At 43.5% G+C, this 27361-nt stretch overlaps 1 protein-coding gene across 2 annotated transcripts in view; it reads right to left on the bottom strand.

The window, feature by feature from the left end:
- Positions 1-27361, bottom strand: part of MAP3K5 (mitogen-activated protein kinase kinase kinase 5) — a 192502-nt gene that overhangs the window by 102420 nt on the left and 62721 nt on the right. The window contains exons 2-4 of one of the 2 annotated variants that reach the window (XM_075597435.1): positions 7909-8048; positions 5659-5682; positions 1988-2181 (exon numbers count right to left, since the gene is read on the bottom strand). In XM_075597435.1, the coding sequence (XP_075453550.1) occupies positions 1988-2181; positions 5659-5682; positions 7909-8048 (358 nt within the window). Of the gene's footprint in view, positions 1-1987; positions 2182-3302; positions 3411-5658; positions 5683-7908; positions 8049-27361 lie in introns of those variants that run through there. The other variant, XM_075597436.1, reaches the window with a different exon arrangement.

Consider the following 27361-nt stretch of genomic DNA (forward strand, 5'->3'; position numbering starts at 1 on the left):
GCTATGCTGTAGCTATAGCGCAAAGCCAAAGTGATTCAAACATGTCTGTAGTGTTATGTGACTATAATGTCTGAGTCAAAATAGGGCACGTCTGTACATACATATGGTCTTAAGGCAGCAATCCCCCAATATTTTTTTGGACCTACCTGAAACATGGGGTCTATGATTTGTGCTCCCTGACTTCTAGAGACACCGCAGATTGAGATATTTTTTAGTTTTATTCGTGTTTGGCACAAATAAAATACAAATATGGCCACCAATAAAAATCCCAACGTCAGCTCACCACGATGTTGCAACTTTCCATTGGCCATCCGTGCGAGGCTGCCGTCAGCGTTTTTTGTCGGTATCGCGGCAACTGGGGGGTTTCCAGGATTCAGGGACCACGGACCAGTTCAGTGTATATATACTATATTGTGTAACAAAGCTGTCCAACAGTCACTTCTAAAACAGTTTTATTCCCATTTCAATTCTCTTTCAAAATCATAGAATAGGCATTTTATCAGGCCTAATTTTAATTATTTCTAGGAGATGACATAAAAGCCATTTTTAAAGTCATCAACTTCACAATTAAACAAATTGTTTATAAATTTCCTTCAATAACATATTTTTTCCAAAGGAGGATCCTGCAGTGTATTACTTTGAAGACCCCTTTGGTACTGAACGCTATATGAGTGAAAGAACCACTTCCGAGAGGACTAACCTTGTTCAAATCAAAGATCAATAAAATAAATATGTATTATTAAATAGTAGGGAGGCACTGATCAATAAAGGACATACAGTACGTTCTGTACAAGAAACACATGTCCTGTAACCCAAATTGACATTATGAGTCACTTTATGCTTAGTAGCGATCGCTAAAGAGAACAGAGGTGGTCATCCTGATAATTTTGGGAGCCAGTGCGACTGAATAACATGAATTCTCTTTTTGTACTCTGTTCTTCAATAAAACAAAGGGATTTTTGTTATAATGACTAACAGTCCATAGTAAAAAAAAAGATCAGTATTTGGAAGATAAAGCACTGCTCTCAGATGCATGAAACAAATCATTTTTATCACAGTAAAGACAGTAGACAAGCTGTGTATGTCCACACACAGGTTTCCCATGGCCGCTCCAGTCTGTAGCGTTTACCCGGAGGTATACAAACTCAGCCCAAAATTCATTAAAGTGTAACACTAAATCAAAAATTGAAGCAGGGAATAAACCTATATCTGCCTCTTTGAAGAACGTTTGTAACGGTTATAACGGTGCATGCCGCTGACCCCCTTTTTTCTTTACATGGATGGGAAGCAGGTGGTGCCCGAAGCAAACCATGTTGACCCCGTTTCATCAGATACTTACCAGGGAAGGTAAGTATCAAAATGGTGGAGAAATAAAATGGCGGAATAAATGTCCCATGCTACGCGGCCCGCGTTATGCGGAAGAATGAAACAACAAGGTAGTACTGTGGCACCTCTCCCGGTGAGTATCTCACGAAGCAGGGATCCCGGGAGCTGAAACTAATGCAGTCCAGTTCCGGGGACCCCCTGCTTCACGACCTGTTAAACACAAAAAAGAGGGTTCGGTTTTTCTTTGCACAAATTTCTAAGCATTATGCATGTTTTTTAGGATTCGTAGATCTAGGATTAAATATATTTGGATATTTGATATACCTCTAGTACACGAGTGGCCAACTCTAGTCCTCAAGGGCCACACAGAAGGTCAGGTTTTCAGGATATCCCTGCTTCAGCCAATGAAAACCAGGAGCGGAGATTTGTGGCTGGAACACTGTGAAGAGCGTGGGACAGGCCGCTGATGGAGCTATCCTGTGCTGAAGCAGGGATATCCTGAAAACCTGATCTGTTGGTGGCCCTTGAGGACTGAAGTTGGCCACCCCAGATCTAGAACATACTGAAGAACAATGCTAACTTACAGTCGAGCGACCATACAATATACCAACTAAACTAATACAGTGTAAAGATTTATCGGAGGTAAAAAGCATTGCCTTACCATGAACTGGCCTGTGCCATCTTCAGGATCTGAACAAAGCGATCCACCAAAGGCAAACAGATGGGCCCAAGGAGTAACTCAAAGTTGGGCTGCATTAATTCAGTCAATCCTTTCATGAAACTGCTATCGCAGCAATACACCTTGCTGTGCGGTGTGATCATGTATGGAATAAACGTGTAGCTAGCGGTGCACATCTGTAAAGACAGAGGAAAAACTACCAATTGATAAAAAGCACAATTCTTGCTTCTGGGCAGATCTCTGCGATATGAAACGAGCCGCTGCATGGCACAACTATGTTTGAGATAGCAAAAGTTGAATCTTTGTGTGACAAATAATAAACTGAAATCCTTTTCTCGTCAAAGAAATAGGTGTAGCCCATTGGTCAATATTGCCTTAGTAAATATTAGCATGGATCTTTTGGAAGACTAAATCACATGATGGTTCTTATTTAGCATCATAATATTACAGTGTTCCCAGCTCCTTCCCATCATAAAAGGGCTGTACGAAGCAGTGGGAGCCACGGGTTCCATGTGGTAGGAAGCAGTGGGAGCCACAGGTTCCATGTGATAGGAAGCAGTGGGAGCCACGGGTTCCATGTGGTAGGAAGCAGTGGGAGCCACGGGTTCCATGTGGTAGGAAGCAGTGGGAGCCACGGGTTCCATGTGGTAGGAAGCAGTGGGAGCCACGGGTTCCATGTGGTAGGAAGCAGTGGGAGCCACGGGTTCCATGTGGTAGGAAGCAGTGGGAGCCACGGGTTCCATGTGGTAGGAAGCAGTGGGAGCCACGGGTTCCATGTGGTAGGAAGCAGTGGGAGCCACAGGTTCCATGTCTGGGGCTGTTCTGTGAACCTTTCTCTTCCAGGCCCAGGAGGCAGAGGTGCAGCAAATGGAAGTGGACTGTCAAAAATGAGTGACAGACAGCCTCCCAAATCTAATGAATATGGAACCTTATTATATTAATGATATAGGACGTGAAATAACTTTTTTTTAAACGGTCTACCACTGACGTCAGGTTAGTTTACATTTGTACCTTCCACCAGTTCTCTTAATCAGTCAGTTTATAATGTTAAATTGTTCTCCCACTTTGTTGTTTTATGGTATATTATTCACCCACTAAAGCACTACGATAAGATATTAAAGCTGCAGTTCAAGCTGCTGTTTAAAAAATAAAAATAATGGTTCCATTCAATATGTGCATCAATACAATCTGCACACTGACAAGTGATTCGCTAAGTTGCAGATCGATCCGTTCTCCTGTAAGCGATCACTTTGCTTGGGGTTATTTAAATCAGTTATTGCTGCAGAACAGTACCCACGTTGCAAAGTTCTGTGTGGAAGATCATGTGACCAGGCAGTTACTAGATACAATTGGTGCACTGCTAGAGAGAGGGCTGGATTCAAGAGCCAGAGCCTGTCTCCGAAGAGGAAGGGGGTGTGACTTTGTAAATGGTTTCTATAGAAACAAAAATGCTTGTTACATTATAATATATGAAAATGTCTTTACAAATTGTTTTAAAAAAATGCTACAAGTATTTTCTCATAGTACAGAACAGATTTATTAAAAAAAAAACACATGTAGGATATTGCTTGAACTGCAGCCTTATGGGGAGATGGCAAGTCGTCCTCTTAGCCTGCAAGTGACAGTAATTAACCTAGCCATTGGTAAATAGCAAGTTGCGACTTGACGTCCTAATAATCTTAATGCCATCCTGATTCCATGTCATCATGAGATCTTGATCCAGTCCATGTTTTCTTCACCAGTGCATTCTGGTTCTTGGAGAACCAGGACTGGATCACAATCTGATGACATACACTCAGGTTGGCAATGCCAACAACAATAATTACAAGTGATCAAAGATATCCAACAGTGTTCATAAACTAGTTGCGTGGAAAGCTCAGCACGAGATATCCAAATATACTCCTTGGGAAAAAAAAGGGAGAACATGTGATTACAATGCAATGTGGTTGTAATCCATTTAAAATGTGAAGTTGCTGCACGCTACCTACAAGATGTTTTTGAGATGGAAGGGCAAAACATTAAACAATAACACATGCATAACTACAGGAAGAGAAAACATGTATATATAAAAATATAAAGGCATTCAATACAGTCAACGAGGTTAGTTTGCAGGATGAATTAAGAGATACGTAAGGGCTAAGTATTAAGCTTAGGAAATGTTTTTTTCGGAAACAAAAATGACACCAGAGATCCTATATATGGAATATATTCTATATATTTAATATACTGCTTATACTTATTTATTATTCTGTGCAGCATTTTGTTCAAATGAATGGGACTAAAACCTTCACCGAATATTGAAGGTGTAATTGGGAACATTTATCCTTCTGTGTATCAGGGCACGTTGACCCATGTTTGCCCAACTTGTGTCGGTGAACTGTTTGCTGGGTTCCCTGTACAAATAGGAGTTATGCAGAAGAAGCCTCACACAAGTGCTAATGGAATGACTTTCAGTGTCTCTTGACATTATTTTTCTCTTTGGGGTCGGTTTATTAAACTCGGACATGTTTGCCTTGCAGCCCAACAAAGATGTTTAATTCCTCAACTATTATCTGCGTTAACATTTTCAGTACATGCTTGATATCGTCTCATAAATGTCCAATATCAGCAAGAGACGCGACCTTTGAATACTGCCATTAATGCATGCACGTCATATAACTCCTATTTAACTCCTCATATTAGGAAATATAATCTAATCAGATCCCAAATCGCTCAGAAAAGTATTTTAACTGACATTTAAGATCACTTTGTTAGCACTATTTTAATTCAAATTTTTAATGGAGCTAGTCTAGTGTGTACCAGACTGGATCAAATTCAACAACCCTGATGACACCGTTTATTAACTTTTACATAGATTCTAACACAGAATGGTAACTAATAAAACTAAAAATAAACCGACCATAAAAAAAACAACAATAAAACATACATACTGTATACAGGCATACCCCGCTTTAAGTACACTCACTTTAAGTACACTCGCGAGTAAGTACATATCGCCCAATAGGCAAACGGCAGCTCACGCATGCGCCTGTCAGCACGTCCTGAACAGCAATACCTGCTCCCTACTTGTACCGAAGCTGTGCGCAAGCGGGGAGACTATAGAGCCTGTTACACACGTGTTATTTACATCAGTTATGCACGTATATGACGATTGCAGTGCAGTACATGCATCGATAAGTGGGGAAAAGGTCGTGCTTCACTTTAATTACATTTTCACTTTACATACATGCTCCAGTCCCATTGCGTACGTTAATGTGGGGTATGCCTGTATAATAATTGTAAATGTTTGACAAAACTCTGCTTTTAGGCGAATAGAAGTTTTTACACTGTCTGGTTTATAACCTATTTATCCAAATTGAAAGTGTTGGGTAAAGTTGAGACCTGCTTTTCTACAAGGCATCTACAGTATGTGCACTTTAAATTGGATCTTTGAGCACCCAAAATTATGAGCAACTAAAAACACTTTATGGAATGTGCTAATAGGACTGGACACATGAAAGGGAATGACTGCAAAACTTCCAGTGAAATTATATAATTGCCGCACAAAAGTGAACATCAGAAATTATTTTCCGAGGAAAGGTCAGAAGGAAGGTACACACACAGTAACAGTCACGGATACAGAACGGACAGAACGGAATCTATGGAATACTTACATTATTCTTTTGGCAAATTATTTCCTAAGGAAAAAAACAAAACAAAGATATCATCAAATAAATATTTATAAATACATGTTACAGGCCATATCTATGTAACGGTGTTTCCGGCCCCACCCAATCTCACATTGGCCCCTGTGGTCTAACCGGTCCCCATTACATGTCTGTATGTTGTGGTACACCTGCTGGCTTACAGGACTCCTGAGTCTCCTGCATGATGGTAGTGGGGATATCAGCATGACAGGCGCTGAGGTAGTGTGCTTAGAGTCCTACCTACATCCGATGCAGCGCCTCCACCTTATCAGGATCTCTGCGTCCGCAGGGAGATGGATCTAATGAGGACCTCCTCTGTGGTGCCTCCTTCTGTGCAAGAACTTCACTCACACACAGCAAGGGTTTGGTGAACTCGGGCATCTTTATTGTCATCATAGGCAGACTGCCCCTCACAGCGGTCGTCCTAGCCGCTCATTCTTTACTGCACTCTGTCCTCTCAGAAGGTTCTTCCCTCCTAATGGAGTTGGGTCACCTCTCCCCTCAGGGAGATCACCATCTGTGTCAGGTCCCTGAACAGTCTCAATTATATCTGACAGCCTTAACTGCTGCAGACCTCCAGAACTCTGTAGAACTCTTGAACCATACTGATTAACACTGAACCACTCTTGTACTTCTAACTTTAGACAGTGCTGTGTCTTATAAAGACTTAGGAAATAGCCACACCTCTTATGTCACTTATAGTGGACACAGAGTATGTTACCACTCCCCTTGCATACATAAGTCACCTCACCAGGGTGTGAGGGCAAACCTCCATGATTGATGCTGGCAATCCTGCATACTTACCAGGTTTACTGCCAGCATGAGAAAGAACTGTATACCATTTTTATACATGGCTACATCTATTAATGGATTTGCAAAGTAAGAAGGCAGAAAGGATATCATATAACAAACAACAAAATCAGCGGAGGTCTGGACACTTTCTCACAATAGTTGATAGGGGTCAGACTTTTCATTGCTACAAATTACAGCGGTCTTTGAATTTAAAAAAAAAAAGAAAAATAATTGCCTACTCACAACATATTATGTTTTACTTTTCATTTAGTAATAAGTACATTACTATTGAATAAATACCGAATTTACAGGCAAACACTCTACAATGTCCTGAGATCTATTGACATCTTTGAAGTTGGCAAAGTCATTGAGCTATTCAATTACACTTGTTCAACAGCCTGGAAAAAGGTTTGATGAACAGTCTTGAATCTATCAACTGGTTATTAAGAAGGTGTCAGCGAAACTGATGGCAGTAAATGAGCCATAGTGATTTCCATGTGCAGCGCAGGCAGCAAAATGGTCAACTGATAAGAGAAAAGGCCCAACGTTCATAAGAAATCAATATTACCTCCTGATGTCAAGAGAGCAGCTTGTTACTGACAAGCCATGTTCCACTTCAGGCAAATGATAGGTAAGGACAAAAGGCATTTAAAGTTACAATCCTACATATATTGGACTTTCACTTTATTGCAAGAACTCCCCCATCATTTTTAATGGTTGTTGTATAATGTTTGATAGCAAATTTAGGGACAAAACAGTCAGTGCAAAAAGCAGTATCTAATGATTTCACATGTCGCATCGGTGCCGCATGGAGGCAGTAAAGATGGAGTTGATAAGCGACGTAGTGAAACATATAGTTGCTGGCATTCGGATAGGTATAAGTTATACGTTTGCCCTATGTAAAGGGGGCATTGGGTGCGGCGTTATGTTGAATTGCTGTCTCCTTTAGTCCCTAGGTGTAGGCAGATCTGGATCAGCAGGATTCACTCGTCTTCTGGGCTGGTTGCCGGGGCGCAAGATCGGCTATATGGCTGTCAGCTTGGATTGCACCCGGACAAGGCCTGTTACACGTAGATGGCCAGGAAAGGTTTGTGCTGGGTGCAGATTTTGCCTGATTTGTTAAGACAGCAATGGTTACGTTGCCTGGTAATACATGCGGGGGGCAGCGACTTGGGGGGGGGCTATAAGCACTCAGTTGAACTTGTGCGGGAAATTTAAAGGGACGTGGCGAACATTTAGGTGGCGCTTCCCAAAGTGTGTTTAATCTGGTCTCTATGATAAGGGAGAAAAAAAGCTTTTGGAGATTGGAGTGGGCAATGGGTTTGTTTGTTTGTTTTGGGTAGGTGGGTGAAACACAGTATGTATTAAGCATGCATCAACTACCTTTGAGTCAATATATTTCAACCCCCAACCCTAGTGACCTACCTTGAGTGACTGCAGGGATTCGGAGTTTGTATCACAGTACAGGATTATGTTGTTGGCCATGCTAAAGCTTTCTCTCACACCCAGATGGTAGAACAGGGAAGGCTGCCGAAAAGCATCGCTCATCTCCACCACCGCAATGTCTGCAGCAGACAGGAAAAGCAAAGTAAGCATTTCACAAACTAAAATATAAATATATATATATATTTGTCATAAAACAACATGTGTGCAAAAACAGAGGGGTTTCCCCTTCCTATATCTCACATCTTATGTTCAACTGGAAGTGGTTTCTCTGTGCAGAAAATGTTCTTTTTTTTCTTTTTTTAAAACACAAAAAACTTCAGCGCTTTGGAGCATTTATAATGCAGAATAGTGTGGTGATTAAATACACAAGAACCTCAAATGCTACCTGGTCCACCTTATTCAAAGCAGAAATGTGTCCCCCCCCCCCCAGGTAAAATAAAACCTTAGAATTAAATTGCAAAACAAGGATAACATAAAATGTAGCAAATACTGCAAGTGCATATGTAATACATGATAATCTGTGTAGTCCCTCAATTTCAAGAGCTGTAGCTAAATCCAAGTCAAAGAAAAACGATTAGCAGTCTTTGAAGTAATCTGCAATTATATATATACATACCACTATGCGCTGTGCAAACCATAGCCGACAATGCAAAGATTAAACTCAGTCAAATTCAAACAATTACACTAATCCTGTAAGTAGTGTTCACGAAGGGGGTCATTCACTGAAAATGTGGGAGCTCTGTGTTTTTGTTGTTATTGTTAACAGTGAATGACCCTTATTGTATAAACGGAGATCGCATCGATCTTGCAAGGTAGAGTCCCCATTGAAGTCAATGGGGCGGAATAAGGGTAAATTAATCACAGTTTAAGGAATAACCCCCAAAATCTTCTACTAATGATCGAGTTGTTTAAAGTAGTAAAGATATCACGTGCTATAACCAAGAATGTATCTTAATTTGAGAGGCTGGTTAGCCTTAGTATTGTTAGATATTCCTTAAGGCACTTTTAAGTCGTCCTCTGAGACTATAAATTGCAAACGATGTGCTGCTTTCACATTTCATTAGAATTAAAATCTCAGGTTAAGTTTGTCTACTATTTGAGGTGATCACAAAGCTCTGATAACAGGGTATCTGCCTCGTGCGTTATTAACTACTATTTAAGTCAATGGCAGTTAATGCAGCATTCTACATTGGCTGTTTGTTATTTCTTTTATAGGGATCGGGAGTTAACCACAAAGCCGGTGTGTTCCCCGGAGCTGATCGTAAGTCCTGGGATCCCCCAGTGCCAGAGAGATTATTCTTTCTTCCTGGACAAAAAGGAATATTTCCTCCCTGGACAGAAAATATCATCTTTGTCATGTTTGATGCTAATTGCTAAACCAATAGGAAACGGCATCACTGACATAGCAGCGCTTACTGATGTCCCGGCAGCCATATTTGTAGTTTTGTATGTGAAACAAAAGACAAAAAACTACAAAGATTTTGGGAACAGAGAGGTCAACGGACATCGGGTGACCATGGATCAGCTCCGGGGGACTACCTGGATTCAGGTCAGCTAAAAAAGCATATTTGGAGGGGATTGCAGCTTTAAGGCAGATAGAGCACCGATACCCAGAATCAGAGCTTCATAAATACCCCCCATGAGACATTTCTGTATCTACACTATCGCTGTACTCAAAATCATGTCCTTTGTACCGAGACGTGAACCAGATTCAAAGTGCAACAAACCAATAAGCTCTTTTTATGACATCCACAGATAAACAAAATATTGCTATGGCAAGAAAGTTGTTGTTTAAAGCAGCAATCTGTGTGGTATTTTATTAATTGCCTGAACTGGTTTCCAAGATATCCACGTTAGTCTGGTGACCACAAGATGGCTGTTGGGGTCAACCTTGCTGCCTTGGCCAATAGGAAGCCATGACATTGCTGCTTTCTTTTGGTGACCCCAGCATACATTTTGATAGCCTGGGCTACCACAGATTGGCTCCACTGGCGCCTCTGGTTTAGATGTTTTAAAAAAAACAAAAAAAGGTTCTGTCTTTAATCTGCATTACAATTTGGGTAATTGGAGACATTGGAAGGGTTACATGTGTTTACATGTAATACAAACCTGAAAAAAACAGCAATGGACAACACTAGGAAACCTTTCACAACACTGCCTGTAATGCCTGGGGGGTGGGGGTGGGGGGGCTAGAAATCAATAGCAAAATACCACAGTAATCAGATAGGATTCTTTAGAAAATCTAGTGCTGATTAGTGAACCAGTTTTGTAACAGGAATACACTACTAAATAATGCCTTCACTCTCACCTTCCCCTACCATAGCCAAACAGTGTTTGTTTTAGTGACCGAACAAATCCATGAGAAAGAAGCATCTACAACATTGATTTGCAAACTGTTTTATGGTGACATTTTCCTAAAGCCGGCCTGAGAGGTAAAGAACAATATGTGTACGCAAAGGTTATTCAAAAGCGTTGTTAAAACAGAAATCGGCTTTCGTAAATGTGAACCAGAGAATTGCTGCTGTCCCTGGGAGATAGTTACCGATTAACTAATAGATGACAGGAATGTCACACATTGTAGCGGTTTCCTGTCACGCATTGGCAGCCATTCTGACTCCTTAAACCAGTGATTTTCAACCGGGGCTCCGCGAGCACCCCTTAGGGGTTCCGCGGCCGCAAGAGGGGGAGAGCTCTGATAACCCTCAGAGAGAGAAATAGAGAGAGAGAGTGTGTGTCTGTGGGAAAGAGTGTGTGTGTGCCTGTATGGGGGAGGGGGAGATAGGGTGTGGGTATGGGTATGTGTGTGTGTGTGTGTGTGTGTGTGTGTGTGTGTGTGTGTGTGTGTGTGAGAGAGAGAGTGTGTGTGTGTGTGTGTAAGTGAGAGAGAGGGTGTGTGTGTGTGCAAGTGAGAGGGGGACTGTGTGTGTGTGTGTGTTCTCAGACTATTGCTTGGGCCCTGATCTAGACCAGGTTTCCTGTATGGCCAATAAATCACAAATTCATTTGAAAATGTATTGCATTCATGTTCGCAAATGCATTCATGTCACGATTGGGGTTGACCAGACTACTTGGGATCGCAAACACAAGACAGATCAGAGGCTAAATCAAAATAAGTTTATTAGGCTGGAGCCAACAGTGAACCACATGTAAAAAACTCTGCAAAATACCTTACCAAAATGGGGAACCCGGGGACTCCTAGCTCGGTAGGTGTAGGGCGCTGCCGAAGCTAGCTTACCCTGAATGCTGCCTAGATAGTCCATTCCAGTTCCCATTTACGAGGGAAGACCAACGCAGGTCTACACAGTACTCGATACAGTTGGTCTGCAGACACCGAAACCAACCATAAACAACTGTGGAGCACTGATCAGTGTCGGCTTGTATACGTTCCCGGATGCCATTTGGAAACATGGAAAACTGGGTACTGACCAAATCAACAGAGACCATTGCTCTGATGAGTCAATCCAGAACAAGGAGGGCGTCAGGAAATAACCAATCCAGGGAGGGGGTGGAGCCAGTGCTGAAGGTCGGCACAGAGTGGCGGTATATGATTGTAGTTGTTCTGCTGTGCAACACTTTGCCATCGGCATTTTTACATGCACCAACGCGCTTGTCCACCTCGCCGACAACATTTTCAAATTTCCCACCCGCTGTGTGGCCGCATCACCGACACCATTTTCACATTTCCTGTGCGGCGTCATAATTTCTTGCGCGCCACGTCACCATGTTCATATTTCCCTCACTTACTCACTTCAGAATCCCACCACCGCCACCATTTCAAACCAAAATGTGAATTAATAATTAATCATATGGGGTTTGGGAGTGGGTTGGAGAGACACCGGGGAGCAGGGGGAAGGACAGGAGAGACAAGGGGGGGAAGAACGAGAGACCGGGGGGGGGGGGGGGGCAGGAGACAAGGGGGGGCAGGAGAGACAAGGAGGGGGACGAGAGAGGGAATATATTTGACTTAAGACATTTTAAACATTTGTCATTTTATTAATAAACTATACCTATAAATTCATACATGTTGCTAACAAATTGAAGTTAATACATAACACACAAGTACAATACATTAAAACACAATTAAGTACAGGATAACACAAGCACAATACATTGTAATAACACATATTATTACGCCATAATGTCAATGTGTGCTAGACTGAGAAGGTGTGTGATAATATCCATATTATTAGTTACTAACAATCGTGAAAATTAGTTCATCTGAATCACAACATTTTTCATCTTTAGCGGTGGATGGTGACTTGTACTTTTCTGAGGCCATCTATGACTTTCCATATTGTTGGATGAGTATTCCTGATTCATCTTGGATTGTTCGATAAGCAGCCTCTGTGTGGTTGTTGGTCCGGTCATCTCTGTTGAGGACCCTGTATAGTGACCACATTTCATGTGCAAGCATAGCCACCAGTCTTTCCATTTCCTTGTCGATGTGGGCGGTCCACACAGTCATCCTCAAACCAAGCCAGTAGTGGTTGAAATTGGTCCTGAAGTTCCTCCGCCAATCTGTCAATCTGCACAAAACAAAGACTTGCTTCAAGAAAAGCTGAACGGTGACATTTAGAACTGTGCTGAAAAGTCCCACTCTAATAAAAGAGGTCAGAATCATCTGAAATGCATCTGAATGTCCTGCCAAGTCCCAAAGTGGCATTAAAAAAAAAATATGAAAATCTTTCCTTGACAACAATTTGCAGCTGGCGATTGCAGAAAACTAATGACCAATACCGCTTTACATTCTTTAATTTATCATTTAAAACACATCTCTAACATGTCCATTTAACTTGTTACAGACATACCCCAGTTTAAGGACACTCACTTTAAGTACACTCACAAGTAAGGACATTTCGCCCAATAGGCAAACGGCAGCTCACGCATGCGCCTGTCAGCCCATCCTGAACAGCAATACCAGCTCCCTACCTGTACCGAAGCTGTGCGCAAGAGGGGAGACTATAGAGCCTGTTACAAATGCGTTATTTACATCAGTTATGCACGCATATGACGATTGCAGTACAGTGCATGCATCGATAAGTGGGAAGGTAGTGCTTCACTTTAGGTACATTTTCGCTTTACATATATGCTCCGGTCCCATTGCGTATGTTAATGCGGGGTATGCCTATATATGAGAAAAATACAGTAGACTGTTTATGGAATGTGATAAAACTTTCATCCAGTCGGCATTTCTGTGTACTGAAGAGTTAGCAGTTGTATAAATCACAGTGTATTTGAAGGCATTAGAACCACGGAATGGATAGGAGGGAAGAACCACACTTTAACCACAAGGCTCCTTTAACAAATCTCCTGATTTCCATCATATACACAGAGCAATGCACGGTATATATATACACAGAGCAATGCACGGTATATTAATTATATCAATGTTGTTTACACTGCTAATCCAGGACAGTGTGTATGTAAGTGCATGGAAAAAGTGAATCAGTCATTTAATAAAAGACCAGCTTGTAATTTTACAATGATTTTCCAGAACATTATACTGAACAGAGGTTAGGTAATGTCATAGGATATGTTGCCGCATTTGTAATTGTGGCCAATTGACTTTTTATAAAGCTATTAACTTCAATAATGTAAATGAAGGTAGACAAAACAAGTTTTTTCTTACAGTTAGTGAATACAACTATAGTGGGACCCTCCTTTTAATGAATAGTCACATTGGTTAGCATGCAAATAAAACACTATATACAACACTTGACACAAAGTGCTACTACATGGCAGTAGAGCAGCGGTGCGCACACTGGGGGGCGCCCCCTGCTACGGGGGCGCGGGGTTTACAGAGGCCCCGCGCGCTTCCTGAAGGCACTTAAATTAAGTGCCGGGGAAGCGACGAAGGCCTCTGTAAAACTCACTTACCTTGACTCCGGCGGCTTCTTAGATGCGTCGCCATGGCAACGCGGCATCAAATGACATCACATCATGACACAGACGCCGGAGCCGAGGTAAGAGAGGGGGGGGGGTGGCGCGGAGAGAGGGGAACTGCCGGCAGGGGGTCGCAGAGAAAAAGGTTTGCGCTCCCTTGCAGAGAGTGCTCAAAAAATCCACTTGTCTGGCATAAGTAAAAAAAATGAGGTGTGACAAGTTGGCGAGTGGAGAAAAGTTTCTTGCTACATTCTTGCCACCCATGCATGAAAGAACCGCGTACTTAGGAAGCATGTAGAAAGATAACATTGGTGGTATAGCGGTCAATCATCACACTGCTTTCGCACCTACAATGCCTTGCGAGCGGAAATTGACAGGTTAGTCACGCCTCTGTACCTGTGGTCGTTCCAGCACTGTGACCTGGATGAGTAACATTCTTGGTGGACTGGTGGAGGGTAGTTAAATTTTTTAAGTATTTACACGAAGGGGCTTGTTCTAGCTCAGCCGAAGTGGCCGATCGGGTCATTTATTGGCCGACCGGCCATTTCAGCAGATACAGGATATGCCCCATATGGGCTAAATTCAATATGCTCTGAAGTAGCCCTTCAAGCCGTTTTCGGCTGAAAATCCCAGCTGAAGCCTGAGGGCCACTTCAGTGTACATAGAATTCCCTCCTCCCACAATGCTCATTAATATTTCATTTCCATAACAACCACAGACAAATGCTGAACAGATGGTAAACACACCTCAAACAAAATATTACTTCATAACCGAAATTTGCAATATTGATTTTAAAAAACAGAGCCGAGTGAAATGAGAAGCAGAAACAGCTGAACAATGCTGTTTTTATATCAGCATGATAGTTACATTTGGAATAAATATGCAGCACAGTAATTATTCATGTAACATCTACATAACAGGATCTCTGAGAAGGGGCCAGAAATAGCAGGATCCCATGGATAATGCTAAGCCAACGAGCCAAGGGGGAGTCCAAATACATGTATTCGTATCAGTAACAAGTGTATGCTCCTCCCAGGAGTGTTAATAGAAGGCACCCAGGGAAGAACTATGTAGAGAGTGATAACAGTATGGATGAAACAACGTACAACCATGTCAATTTTCTTGTAAATGTGAATGTAGTGTTCCCAAGCCTGGGAACATGAATAAAGATTGACGATTTACTATAAAAACTCCTGTCGCCCATCTTTTCCATCACTCAGCCGACCCCAGCCAGCACCCTGAGACAAGGTAAATATATGTGAATATTCAATAGAGGTGGCCCAATTTTGGGGGCAGATTTGCGCTCGGTTCCTTTGGTCCGTGGATTTCAGCGGATCAATCTCAGAAAAAGCGAGTCGCGCTTTGCGGATTTTTAAAAATGGTTATTGCCAATACACTTCGCGGATTCAGCATTCCATTGGCCGATTCTTAAGAAATTCGTCAACAGATTGTATCCAATGGTGGATTTTTTTTATAAACCCGCGCGGATTAAAAACGCGAAACGGATTCTGGGGGGGAAAATGCGAGACAATCCAGGAAACCGGATTTTGGCAGATTCACCCATCACTAATAAAAACAGAAAGGCCCAGCGCAACATACAAAGTGACACAACATATAACACAAACAACAACTATAGTTCCAGCACTCACTGACTAAGGAGAAAGGATCAAAACAAGGTATGTGCCAAAATGAAAATTATTTAATGCAAGCACAAGATAATACAAATAAACGTGGAGCGATGTCGCACAAGCGGGTAAATAGTGATGGACCCTAAATAAAGGTGGTAAGGGGAAAAACACGGGAAGGGAGTGGGGGAGGGTAATCAGGGGGGCACCCTGCACATAGTCATTGTACTAACTTATTGAGTGCTGTCTATCATTTTTGTTTTGCTCTATATAATACAATACCCATCACTAATGTTCAATACATAACTACACCGATGTAACCTCCCTAGGGAGCCGGGCTGGGATGGTTTCGTTCAAAATAATTTATAACTTACAACTTAGAAATGATCTGGCCATGTCTCCCTGCAGTAGTGCTACAAATCGCTTCTGGATGTGCACATGTACCACCGTTACGTCGCTACCGTGATGTCACCGGATCGCTCTGCAGTTTCTGGTATAATTGAGGCCTTCACCGGAGGAGCATGCGGAGGAGCAGACGTGCGCGACACCAGCGGGGGAGGAGACGGCCCGGCAACAACTTCCAGCGGAACTCCTGTACCAGCTCCCCCCCCTGTGGCTCGCGGGCTGCAACCCAACACCTTGTGGGACACATGCGGGCCCGTGGGGCTGCGAGTTTGACAGCCCTGTGCTAAAGCCTGCTATAGAGATCAAAACATGCTCAGTATAATATTAACTCATTACACATGGCATAAAGAGATGAATTTTAAAAATTAAAATAAAGATAGTACGTGTTATCTAATACCACAGAACTGATTTATTTTAAAAAAACACACATGTAGGATATTGCTTGGATTGCTCCTTTGAGCATGCGAACACTATGTTACAGATTAAAAATGTCAAGAATTGGAACAATTTACTTAGGTTTTAGTTTTTTTTCATTTACATGTAGTCTCTTGAATCCTGCTGACATACAGTACATGAGAAACATTAGATAGTCATGGAAAGAGAATAGTAAAAACTATATGTAGCCGCAGCACAAAACAGCCCAAAGCTGCCACATATGGCAGGAATTAGGCAGCAATCAGTCTTCAGTCACATTTTAGAGGTTTGTCGGTGTTTTAAAAAGTGAAAGCAGAAATGTCACTTAATCAAGTACAAGGTCGGTGTGGTCCGTTGGGGAACTGGGAAAATCCCTGGTGGGATCAGTGCCCCTGGCAGAAATAGAATGACAGGGTCAACAACAGGTGTTGTCTCAGGCCACATGGAGAAAGAGGGCCTAGCCGGCCGATCTGGAAGTCAGACCCCGACTTCCAGAGTTGGCCGACCGGGCCCTTCCCTCCATCGGGCTCCTGGCCCTCATATCCCGAACAGGCTCCAGCCGCCAACGGCAGCCAGCGGGCCTAACTAGGGTTGGGCAATATACCGGAAGTTCATTATACCGCGATAATATAATCTCACAGTGTGACGATATGGGAGATTACCTATTATCCACTTGTATCCGGTGGTCAGATGTGCAGCATTGAAGCTGCCGCGCTGTAAAGTCTCTCACTTCCTGCTTATGAATGCAGACTTAGAGGGAGGAGCTTCGGGCAGCACAGAGAGAGTGATACTGTTGGCGGCAGCATTAAGCACTGTAAGTTAGGAATTCCTCTCCTCACTTGTTTCCTTCTTCTGGTATTCCCTTCCACCCTCCCCCACACCCAACAAGTCACTTCTTAAGCCCCTGTCACCCTCCCCCCTAGGGCACTTCTTAACCCCTGCAACTCCCCCTCCCCCCAAGTCACTTCCTGACCCCCTCCACCATCCCCCCTGGGGCCTTTCTTTACCCTTTCCACTCCTCCTGAGGCCTTCCTAACCTTTTCCATTCTCCTCTGTGATTCATAACCCCTTAAAGGCCCTTCGCTTCCACCTTCCCCCCAAAGACCTTTAACCCCTTCCACACACACCCTGGGACTCTTAGCCCCTACCACACCCCCTGGGACCCGTAAACCCTCCATCCCCACCCTTATCCCCCTGGACCCTTAACCCCTCCATCCCCACCCTTCGTATGGGACTCAACCCCCCCTTCCATGTCTGCACATCAACCTTTCTCAGCTACACTGCTTCCATCACCCTAACATCTCCCCCATCCCGTCGCTCTCACCCTTAGATACACCCTCGATTTAAAAACACATTTCACTTATAAAATGTTAAATATTTATTAAAACAGATCTTTTCATAATTCTTAAGAAAATTTATTTCTTTTGAGAACAGATTTTATTTAAATTTGCTGTAACTGTGTGGAGAAGGACCAGCCCTATCCTCCACTGGCAAAGTGCTTGTCCTGGCTGGTCCTCTGACAGAGAGGAAATGGGATAAGGATGGTGGAAACACAAGCGACATGCGGTTTATCGCACAGCTAATGGTAAAAGAATCAGTGTCTATTACACTGTAAAAAAAAAAGCCATTTACAAGTGTAACGGGTTTCCCCCCCCCCCCCCAATCTCACATTGGCCCGGGTACTCTAGCAACCAACCCCCATTACGTGTTCGTGTCTGGTGGTGCACCTGCAGGCAACAGGGCTCCTGAGTCTCCCGCTTGATGGTATTAGGGGATGTCATCCATACAGGCATCTGAGGTAGTGGTTGCGAGTTCAACTTACATCATGTGCAGCGCCTCCACCTCATCAGGATCTGTGCTTCCGCAGGGAGATGGTCCTGGTGATGAACTCCTTCTTGGTGGTGATTGCCACTGTTGAGTAATTTCACACTCACACAGTGGGGGTTTCGTTAACAAGGTCATCTTTGATGTAGCAAAATGCCCCGTGCAGCTGCCGGCTCTAGCCGCACATCTCTTGGTGCTGTCCCTTTGCCAGGTACGCCCTCCCGTATTGAAGTGGGATTCCCACGTCTCCTAGAGAGATCCTCTCTGTGCCAGGTCCCTGGACACAGAGTGGCTTAGACAGGCTGATTGGTCAACCTGGACCGCTAGTTACTGCACTAGGGTCACAAAGTGTTCCTACAATCCCTTATGCAGGAAAATACAACTTCCCAACAACTTCCCACAGCTGCTGGAACCACACTCTAACTAACTGTGTTGTGCCTTATATACTTCAGGAGGCAGGCGCATCCCTGATGTCACTATCCAGGGACTCAAAGCATACAGCCACTCCCCTCCATACATAGGGCACCTCACCCTGGTGTGAGGGAAAACCTCCATAACTACTGCTGGCATACCTGTACTTACCAGGACTTACTGCCAACAGAGAGGAAAGTAATATACCATTATTATGCATGGCTATACAAGGAAGTCAAAAACATTGTAAAGTTGTTACTTTGTGTGTGAAATAAATGGTACTGCCACTTTAGGCACCTTCGTGCAAATAGAGTTGAGCACCGGGCTGCTTTGTAAAAGTAGACAGCACTATTGTTTTAAAGCAGCAACCCCTTCCAGAAGCCTATGTAAGTTTAGCGCATATAATGTTAGTATCTTACCCTCTGAGCATGTCCTACACCAGGGGAGTATCTAACCATCTGAGCATGTCCTACACCAGGAGAGTATCTAACCATCTGAGCATGTCCTACACCTGGGGAGTATCTTACCCTCTGACTTGTCCTACACCAGGGGAGTATCTTACCCTCTGAGCATGTCCTACACCAGGGGAGTATCTTACCCTCTGAGCATGTCCTACACCAGGAGAGTATCCTACCCTCTGAGCATGTCCTACACCAGGAGAGTATCCTACCCTCTGAGCATGTCCTACACCAGGGGAGTATGTTACCTTCTGAGCATGTCCTACACCAGGGGAGTATCTTACCCTCTGAGCGTGTCCTATACCAGGGGAGTATGTTACTCTGAGCATTTCCTACACCAGGGGAGTATTTTACCCTCTGAGCATGTCCTACACCAGGAGAGTATCTTACCCTCTTAGCATGTCCTACACCAGGAGAGTATCCTACCCTCTGAGCATGTCCTACACCAGGGGAGTATCTTACCCTCTGAGCATGTCCTACACCAGGTGAGTATCTTACCCTCTGAGCATGTCCTACACCAGGGGAGTATCTTACCCTCTGAGCATGTCCTACACCAGGGGAGTATCTTACCCTCTGAGCGTGTCCTATACCAGGGGAGTATGTTACTCTGAGCATTTCCTACACCAGGGGAGTATTTTACCCTCTGAGCATGTCCTACACCAGGAGAGTATCTTACCCTCTGAGCATGTCCTACACCAGGAGAGTATCCTACCCTCTGAGCATGTCCTACACCAGGGGAGTATCTTACCCTCTGAGCATGTCCTACACCAGGTGAGTATCTTACCCTCTGAGCATGTCCTACACCAGGGGAGTATCTTACCCTCTGAGCATGTCCTACACCAGGGGAGTATCTTACCCTCTGAGCATGTCCTACACCAGGGGAGTATCCTACCCTCTGAGCATGTCCTACACCAGGGGTGCTTAACTCCAGTCCTCCTACACCCCACCCGCAACAGGTCAGCTTTTCAGGATATCGCAACTTCAGCACAGGTGGTTCAATCAGAAGCTCAGTTGAAGACTGAGCCTCTGATTGAGCCACCTGTGCTGAAGCAGGGACTCATTGAGCCCCCTGTACTGAAGCTGGGATATCCTGAAAACCTGAGCTGTTGGGGGGTTTGAAGACTGAAGTGGAGTACTCCCGTCCTACACTATAAAAAACATGTAAAACATGATTTTCTTCATCTTAAACTTCTGAGGTTACCATGGAAGCCTTTTAGACTGCACTGGGCTCTGTGGAGAGCTTCGTTTTAACCGCCAGACACTTAACAATTCAAATGCTTATATCTCTTGGACGAAAAGAAGTTAAGAAATACTTAAATCCATTCAATGTCAAGGCGACAAGGCAAAACTGTTTTAATCTACACTGAGGTGAAAACCGTGTTGCTTTGTTAAAGATAAACATATTTTTTTTCAGGAACATAGGACACACAGCACAATTTAATTTGTAGCCCACGCAGATTTTCTATACCAATGTAGCAATATAACTACAGTAACTCCTGCATATAATCATTCATTGGAAACCTTGCAAATACAGCAATGACATACTACTCCCTACTTCTATGTGCCAAAGAGACATTTCAAAAGCACAGCATCTCATCTAATAATGTTTTGAAGGTTTTTTGACACTGTGCTATTTTATTATGACCATTTCTCCAATGCTGCTGGGGCAAGAGTTTCTGGCTACGAAGGACAACAATTATACTTTATGTATGCTTTGTTTTCAATTTTTAGATTGTGAATTACTTTTTTTTTTTTACACTTTGGCCCATATTCACTAAAGGGTGCTAAGCGTTAGCACGACCGAAATCCCACTCAAATTAATATTCGTTTAGACGGGCTAAAGTCTAGCACTCCTTAGTGAATATGGGCATTTGTTACAGAACATAATAGCAAAACACTGATAGGCTAAGAAGCTGTATTCATGCAACATCTTTTGTGTCACTTTACCTAGTCACTTGCAGCCCCACTGATTTCAGTTTGTTATGCCACAATGTCACACACAGAAGAAAATACAATAGTTAGTCTTTAAGAATATCTTTATCATTATATATCAAACGCAGAACACGTTCGTTTTGTGGTAACTTGGTGGGCTATCTAAGATCTAATGCCAGTTGCCCAGACCACATTATTATAATGTTGGGCTAGCTACAAAAAAAAGTGACAGCCTCTGTTGGATGCAACCCAGACCCACTACTAGTGGAGTGTAAACACAATAATGGACTAAGATCTAATTCAACATCTATTTTGCAATATGGTTTCCACTCTACCTATCCGTAAATCCCTCGGAAAGGCCTTCAAGGTATTGCAAAGTCCCAGAGGCCACAAATATGCCAAGCAGCTATATAATTGTACTAGATAACTGGAATGAGAAACAGCTTAGGACCCCCCCCCCACCAGGAGACCAATTATAGTCAACTTACAGCATCTCTAGACACCCTGTAATAGGGACTTATTCCTGTTTAAATAAAGCTGCCTCTAAATGGTTTTAGGAATCCAGCAGGGAGCTGGTTAATTGCAGCCAGTCAATTAAGCCAGTCTCCACCTGGCTAATCAGAGATGTAGAAAAGCCTCCTGTTGGAAACTGCTTAGAGACAGTCCTTAGTACATAAGTATTCTGACACAGAAGTGCAGAGAAGCCTGCACAAAGACTCCTTAGCACAGAGAGCGCAAACCTTTGCAGCTGTGCCCTCCTGTCTTGCCTGCCCCAGTGCTCGCGCCCCCCTACCTTGGAGCTGCGTCAAATGATGCTGCAGGGTCACGTGACCCGCGGCGTCATTTGACCCGTGTCACATGTCGCATGACGCCGTGTTGCCGTGGCGATGCGTCACACAGCCATCTGAATCGTGGTAAACTGAGAGTTGCAGAGGCCTCACGCGATCCCCCGGCATTTAATTTAAATGCCTTCGGGAAGAACACGGGGCCTCTGCAACCGCCGCGCCCCCTCAGAAAAATCTCCCGCTCCCCAGTTTGCACACCCATGCCTTAGCACACAATTGTTCTGTCAAAGGAGACAAAGACAGAGAAGAGACTCTTGAAGCACACACCAGGGCTGTGTACTGACAGACTTCCAGGGAGCAGCAGGATTACAACGCCTGCTTCTGAGATTTGCCTGGAGAAATCGGAGATGCCGGACCAGCACAGTCAGATAGGACTATCATATATATATTGTTCCCTGATCATTTGTGATATGTTTTTGGACTGGGGACTGGCCTATCAAGACAGTTACAGATAGTTAGGGCATGTACTATTTAGTCTCCAACGTGGTGTAGTTCAGGGGTGCGCAAACTATTCGTGCTGCGCCCCCCCGCCTACTCCCCCTGGTGCCAGCTCCCCCCCCACCTTCCTTTCCAGCGTGAGGGGGTAATGTGATGTCACGCAATGACCCCGCGTTTGCCATGGCGACAGAAGATCCGGCTTGCAGCAGGTAAGCAAGTTATAGAGGCCTTACGCCTCCCCAGGCATTTAATTTAAATGCCATGGGGAAGAGCGTGGGGCCCCTGCAACCACCCGCGCCCCCCCCCAGCAATTCTACCGACCCCCTGGGGGGCGCGCCCCCAGTTTGCGCACATGCTGGAGTAGGGCTTTGTTTCTTTGTGTTATGTTTTGTTTTAAAATGCGGTTTAAAGGGACAGGATCAATAAAGCCATGTTTTAATTTCACCCAAATTGGTCTCCATTAGTATACGTCTGCACACATCTCTTACACACCCATATTCCTAAATTAACAAATCCATACATTTGAACAGGGATGGAAAAAGCCCAGGAACCTGGTCACCTAAAATGTAACCCATAGAGCCTGTCACCACTGCAATCGGCAATAGCGCCCCCATTCCTGCTTTACTAACGTGACATCAAAGTGCTTAGTGTGGAGTACGAGAGTGAGCAAGGCAGAAATCTCCAGGACTCTGTACGCCCCTGCTCGCAATGATGTCAGTGGGTTGGGGGAGGAGTGTCAGCGTGCTGTGTGTGTCAGTGTACTGTGTGTGAATGTTAATGTGCTGTGCGTGTGTCAGTGTGCACAACATCCAGGGTCAGTCAGCACTACTAATACACATATAAAAAAGAAAAAAGGTCCACGCAGGCATGAGGGTCTCTGTAGACGGACGTTCACAGAGGTACACAATTGGAGGCTTTTATAAGGTGAAATTATAATAGGCTTTATTGTGCCTGTTCCTTTACATCAGGAAATTATCCAAACACAGGGGGAGGGAACAAAGCTTCCATTCACTTGGGAGTATTTCTAGTGAAATCCTATGCAATTAGTTCACATCTCCATTAGTTAAGCATGTCTCGCAGCCCCAAAACATATAGCATGAAAATAAGCAGATATAAGCAGTCTCTTAAGAATAAAAGTCTTATCTGTTTCTTGGAGGGAAAATCTTCTCACTTCCTGGTTCAGCTTCAGGTGTAGTAGTTTTCCCTGTGTCTTGAAATCAGCTCTGCTGTGCAGAGCTCAAGACCGGTCAGCTCCAAAGGTCAGCTCTCAGTCAGATCTAAGGAGAGTCACTTCCTGTCTCAAAGGCAGGCTTTTGTAAGCAATCAGGCAGGTGGTGTTTAGTAATTAACTACCACACTGCTAGATTAAAGGCACATTACTGAACAGGGATAAGTCCCCTGTTACAGTCTCCCTAAACCCTAGCAAGATATAAAAGTAACAGAGTACCCGTTGCGCTCATAAGCAGCTGACTCCACTGAAGGTCAAACAGAAAACAGTTTCATGCAAAAAGAGCAAGTCTGAATAAACAGAGCATACTAAATAGGGTATTGTCAAAAGGCAACTACCCAAACAGATATTCTCCCAGAGAGGGGTATACCCCGGAGGGCTGGGAAAGGGAACAAGGGGGTTAGACAACACACTAATCTACATACTAAAAAATGTGAACAACACAATAAAGTGCAAAGAAAGTGCTACACAGTGCCAGGAGGCAAAATCACAAAAAGACAAAAAAGGGAAAACAAAGTCCAAAGTCAAGGGGGGCAGCTACGTCTCGGGCACTTTTCTTGGCCAGTTCCCACAAAAACGTGATACTTCCCTTCAAGAGGCAAAAAGAGTCCCGTAGCTACAATGCAACATATAAATACTTAGTCCCAATTGAGGCTGCTGCACGCGACAGCACTAGACCATGATCTGAGTTCTCACGTGCGGGGGGGGGGGGTTGCCATGAGGCCTTACGCCACAAGCACAGCTCACCAGCCAGATTTTATAAGGAAGAATAAAGTTTTCAAATCATCTATGTGTCCTGCAGTTTTTCAGATATATTCACACACACAGACAAAACATAGATATGGAAAGTGTCTCTGTGTAACGCGGGCTCGCTGACCGATCTCACTGTAGGAAGGTGATGCAGGAAGGATCCAAAGATCATCTCATCAGCTGCTAGCTGCTCTGCATCGCATCACTATCTAATTCTAAATGCTGGATACAGAGCTGCTGACTGGGGTTATTCATTTAACTGCAATGGTGCACACCGACTAACACTGGGGTTTCCGTTCGATGGTTCCACAATCGTCACTATCGCAATGTGATGAATAATCCCCTGAACCTGTACACATGAGCCAAATAATACTAGTGCTGGAAACCATTGTAAATGTGGCGTGTGCCTGTGAGGCGGGCAATCTTCTTTCCTGGTATGTCACGGCGGCACACGAACATTTTGTAACAAGCACAATTTAAAAAAAATAAATACAATAAAAGAGCACAGGAGACACTTTGTTAGTCTAAAATGAGGTCAATAACATATTTGTGGAAAGAAGGTTGTAATAGCAAACATTTCTCTTGGCATCATGGAGAGCGCGAGGCCTCTGTAAACGTACCCGGCTTCAGTCACGCTTCTCTATGGCAACGCGGCGTCAAATGATGCCCGTTGCCATGGAGACTTAACATCAAATGACGTCGCAGGTCACGTGAAGTCACATGACCCCGCCGCGTCATTTGACGAAACATTAGAGGTAAGGGGGGCGCAACCGAGGAGGAGAGCAGGTGGCGGGGGCGCAGTGCAGGGTGTTTGCGCACCCCTGCTTTACAAGCTTTCAATTTCACAGAAATATTGCAATGCCATATAGCTCAGCACATATCACTTCAACGGCCCCGGTATAATTCTTACTAGATCTCTGGAGAAACAGAAGAAATCTAGCTCAGGAGTGAAAGGACAGCCTGATAGCTATGTAAAAAATAAATACATTCGCATGCAAGTGAGAAATTTCCCCTGATATACCAGTATTTCACAGTCACATGGAAACTAATTAGAAGCTGTTTCCACATGTGTCAGATCTATGCAAATTTGTCCTGGTTGACTGGTTGAACATGGGGGTTAAAATTGCTCTTTAAGTAAGATACTTGCGGTTGGTGGTTTTAAATTGTCATAATTCCTTTTTTTTTATTTTTTAACACTTGTATTTTATTGGCTGTTAAGAATGACAAAGCATGCAATTCCACATTCATTTTTAACATTTGTGAGGTGTAATGAGAGAAGAGGAATAGGGGGGAAGGAATAGAGGGGGGGGGGTTCAGAAAAAAGAAGGGTATGTATGTATGTCTTTATTTATATAGCACCATTAATGTGCATAGTGCTTCACAGCAGTAATACATGTGACAATCATATAAATAACAAATATTATAAAAAACACATAAAGGGGAGAAGTGCTTCAGACATAAAAGTACCATTTAGGAAAAGGAGTCCCTGCCCCGAAGAGCTTACAATCTAATTGATTAAAACATACAGAACACCTACAAGCTCAAATTGAACCCCCAAAATACCCACAACATATATATAAGCATATAAGTTTCACAGAGGAGTGCTACTGAGCATGGCAATATATATTTAAAACCAGAGACATAACATAAAACACAGACAAAGCTCAGTGCACATCCAGAAAAACTTATATACGGTACAGTGCCTAAATATACATGTATAAATAACTAATAAATAAAATGGTCTTTTAGTTTAACATTTTGGCCAAATTGTTGTAAGCCCTTGAGCCAAAAATTGCCATGCTCAGTAGCACTCCTCTGTGAAACTTATATGCTTATATATATGTTGTGGGTATTTTGGGGGTTCAATTTGAGCTTGTAGGTGTTCTGTATGTTTTATAATTCTTGTGCAGCTAGTCTTGGCTGTTTTGGAGGGTGGCAACCTCCTATCCAATTGAAGCTCACTCCCTCCCACATTTAAATGGTTAAAAGCTCACTCCATGGCATCTCCAACTATCAGGGGAACTTGCCTGCATGCAGTGTGAATGTGACAAATCTATTACAGAGTGCTTTTCCTGGTAATGTACAGGTTAATAAAAGCTTCAATCAGACTTAGAACTTTTGCAACTTATATTGACAGATTTATAAATCATTCTTCCTGGCAATGCACAGGTTATTAAGAATTTATATTAGTGTAGGGACCCTTGAAACGTGGTCTGCCGTGAAGCTTGGCTCAAGGGCTTACAACAATTTGGCCAAAATGTTAAACTAAAAGACCATTTTATTTATTAGTTATTTATACATGTATATTTAGGCACTGTACCGTATATAAGTTTTTCTGGATGTGCACTGAGCTTTGTCTGTGTTTTATGTTATGTCTCTGGTTTTAAATCTAATTGATTAGTAGGAAGAACGTACAGAGACAGTAGGAGGGCGTTCTGGTAAGTGCGTCTGCAGAGGGCCAAGCTTTATGTATGAGGTGTAAATTATCAGCCATGGAGCTACACATATGCTTCTTTAAGCAAGTGTGTTGTGAGGTGGATCTTAAAGGTGGATAGAGAGGTGCTAGTAGGGTATTGAGGGGAAGGGCATTCCAGAGGTGTGGGGCAGTCAGTGAGAAAGGTTTAAGACTGAGACGGCTTTAGATACAAATGGGGTAGAGAGAAGACATCCTTGAGCAGAATGCAAGAGTCGGGCTTGTGTATAGCGAGAAATTAGGGCTGAGATGTAAGGAGGAGCAGAAGAGAGGAACGCTTTAAAAGTGAGGAGGAGAATTGAGTGTGTGCTACGAGATTTGATAGGAAGCCAGGAGAGGGATTTCAGCAGGGGAGACGCTGAGCCAGATTTAGGAAAGAGTAGACTGATTCTGGCAGCAGCGTTTAGGATTGATTGTAGGGGAGACAGGTGAGAGGCAGGAATGCCGGAAAGCAGGAGGTTTGAGAAGTCGAGATGGGAAAGAATGAGGGTCTGTGTCAGAGTTTTTGCACTCAAGCAATAGAGGAAAGTGCGTATCTTGGTAATATTGCGGAGGAAAAAACGACAGAGAATGTGAGAAGAGAATGTGAGAGAGGAGTCGAGTGTGACCCCTAGGCAGCATGCTTGGTCTACTGGGTGAATGATAGTACTTCCAACAGTAATATGGAGGTAGTAGGGCCAGGTTTGGGAGGAAGTATGAGGAGCTCTGTTTTTGCTATGTTAAGTTTAAGTCGGCAGAGGGCCATC

Source organism: Ascaphus truei, chromosome 4, assembly GCF_040206685.1.
Source record: "Ascaphus truei isolate aAscTru1 chromosome 4, aAscTru1.hap1, whole genome shotgun sequence".
In the NCBI taxonomy this organism is placed as follows: domain Eukaryota; kingdom Metazoa; phylum Chordata; class Amphibia; order Anura; family Ascaphidae; genus Ascaphus; species Ascaphus truei.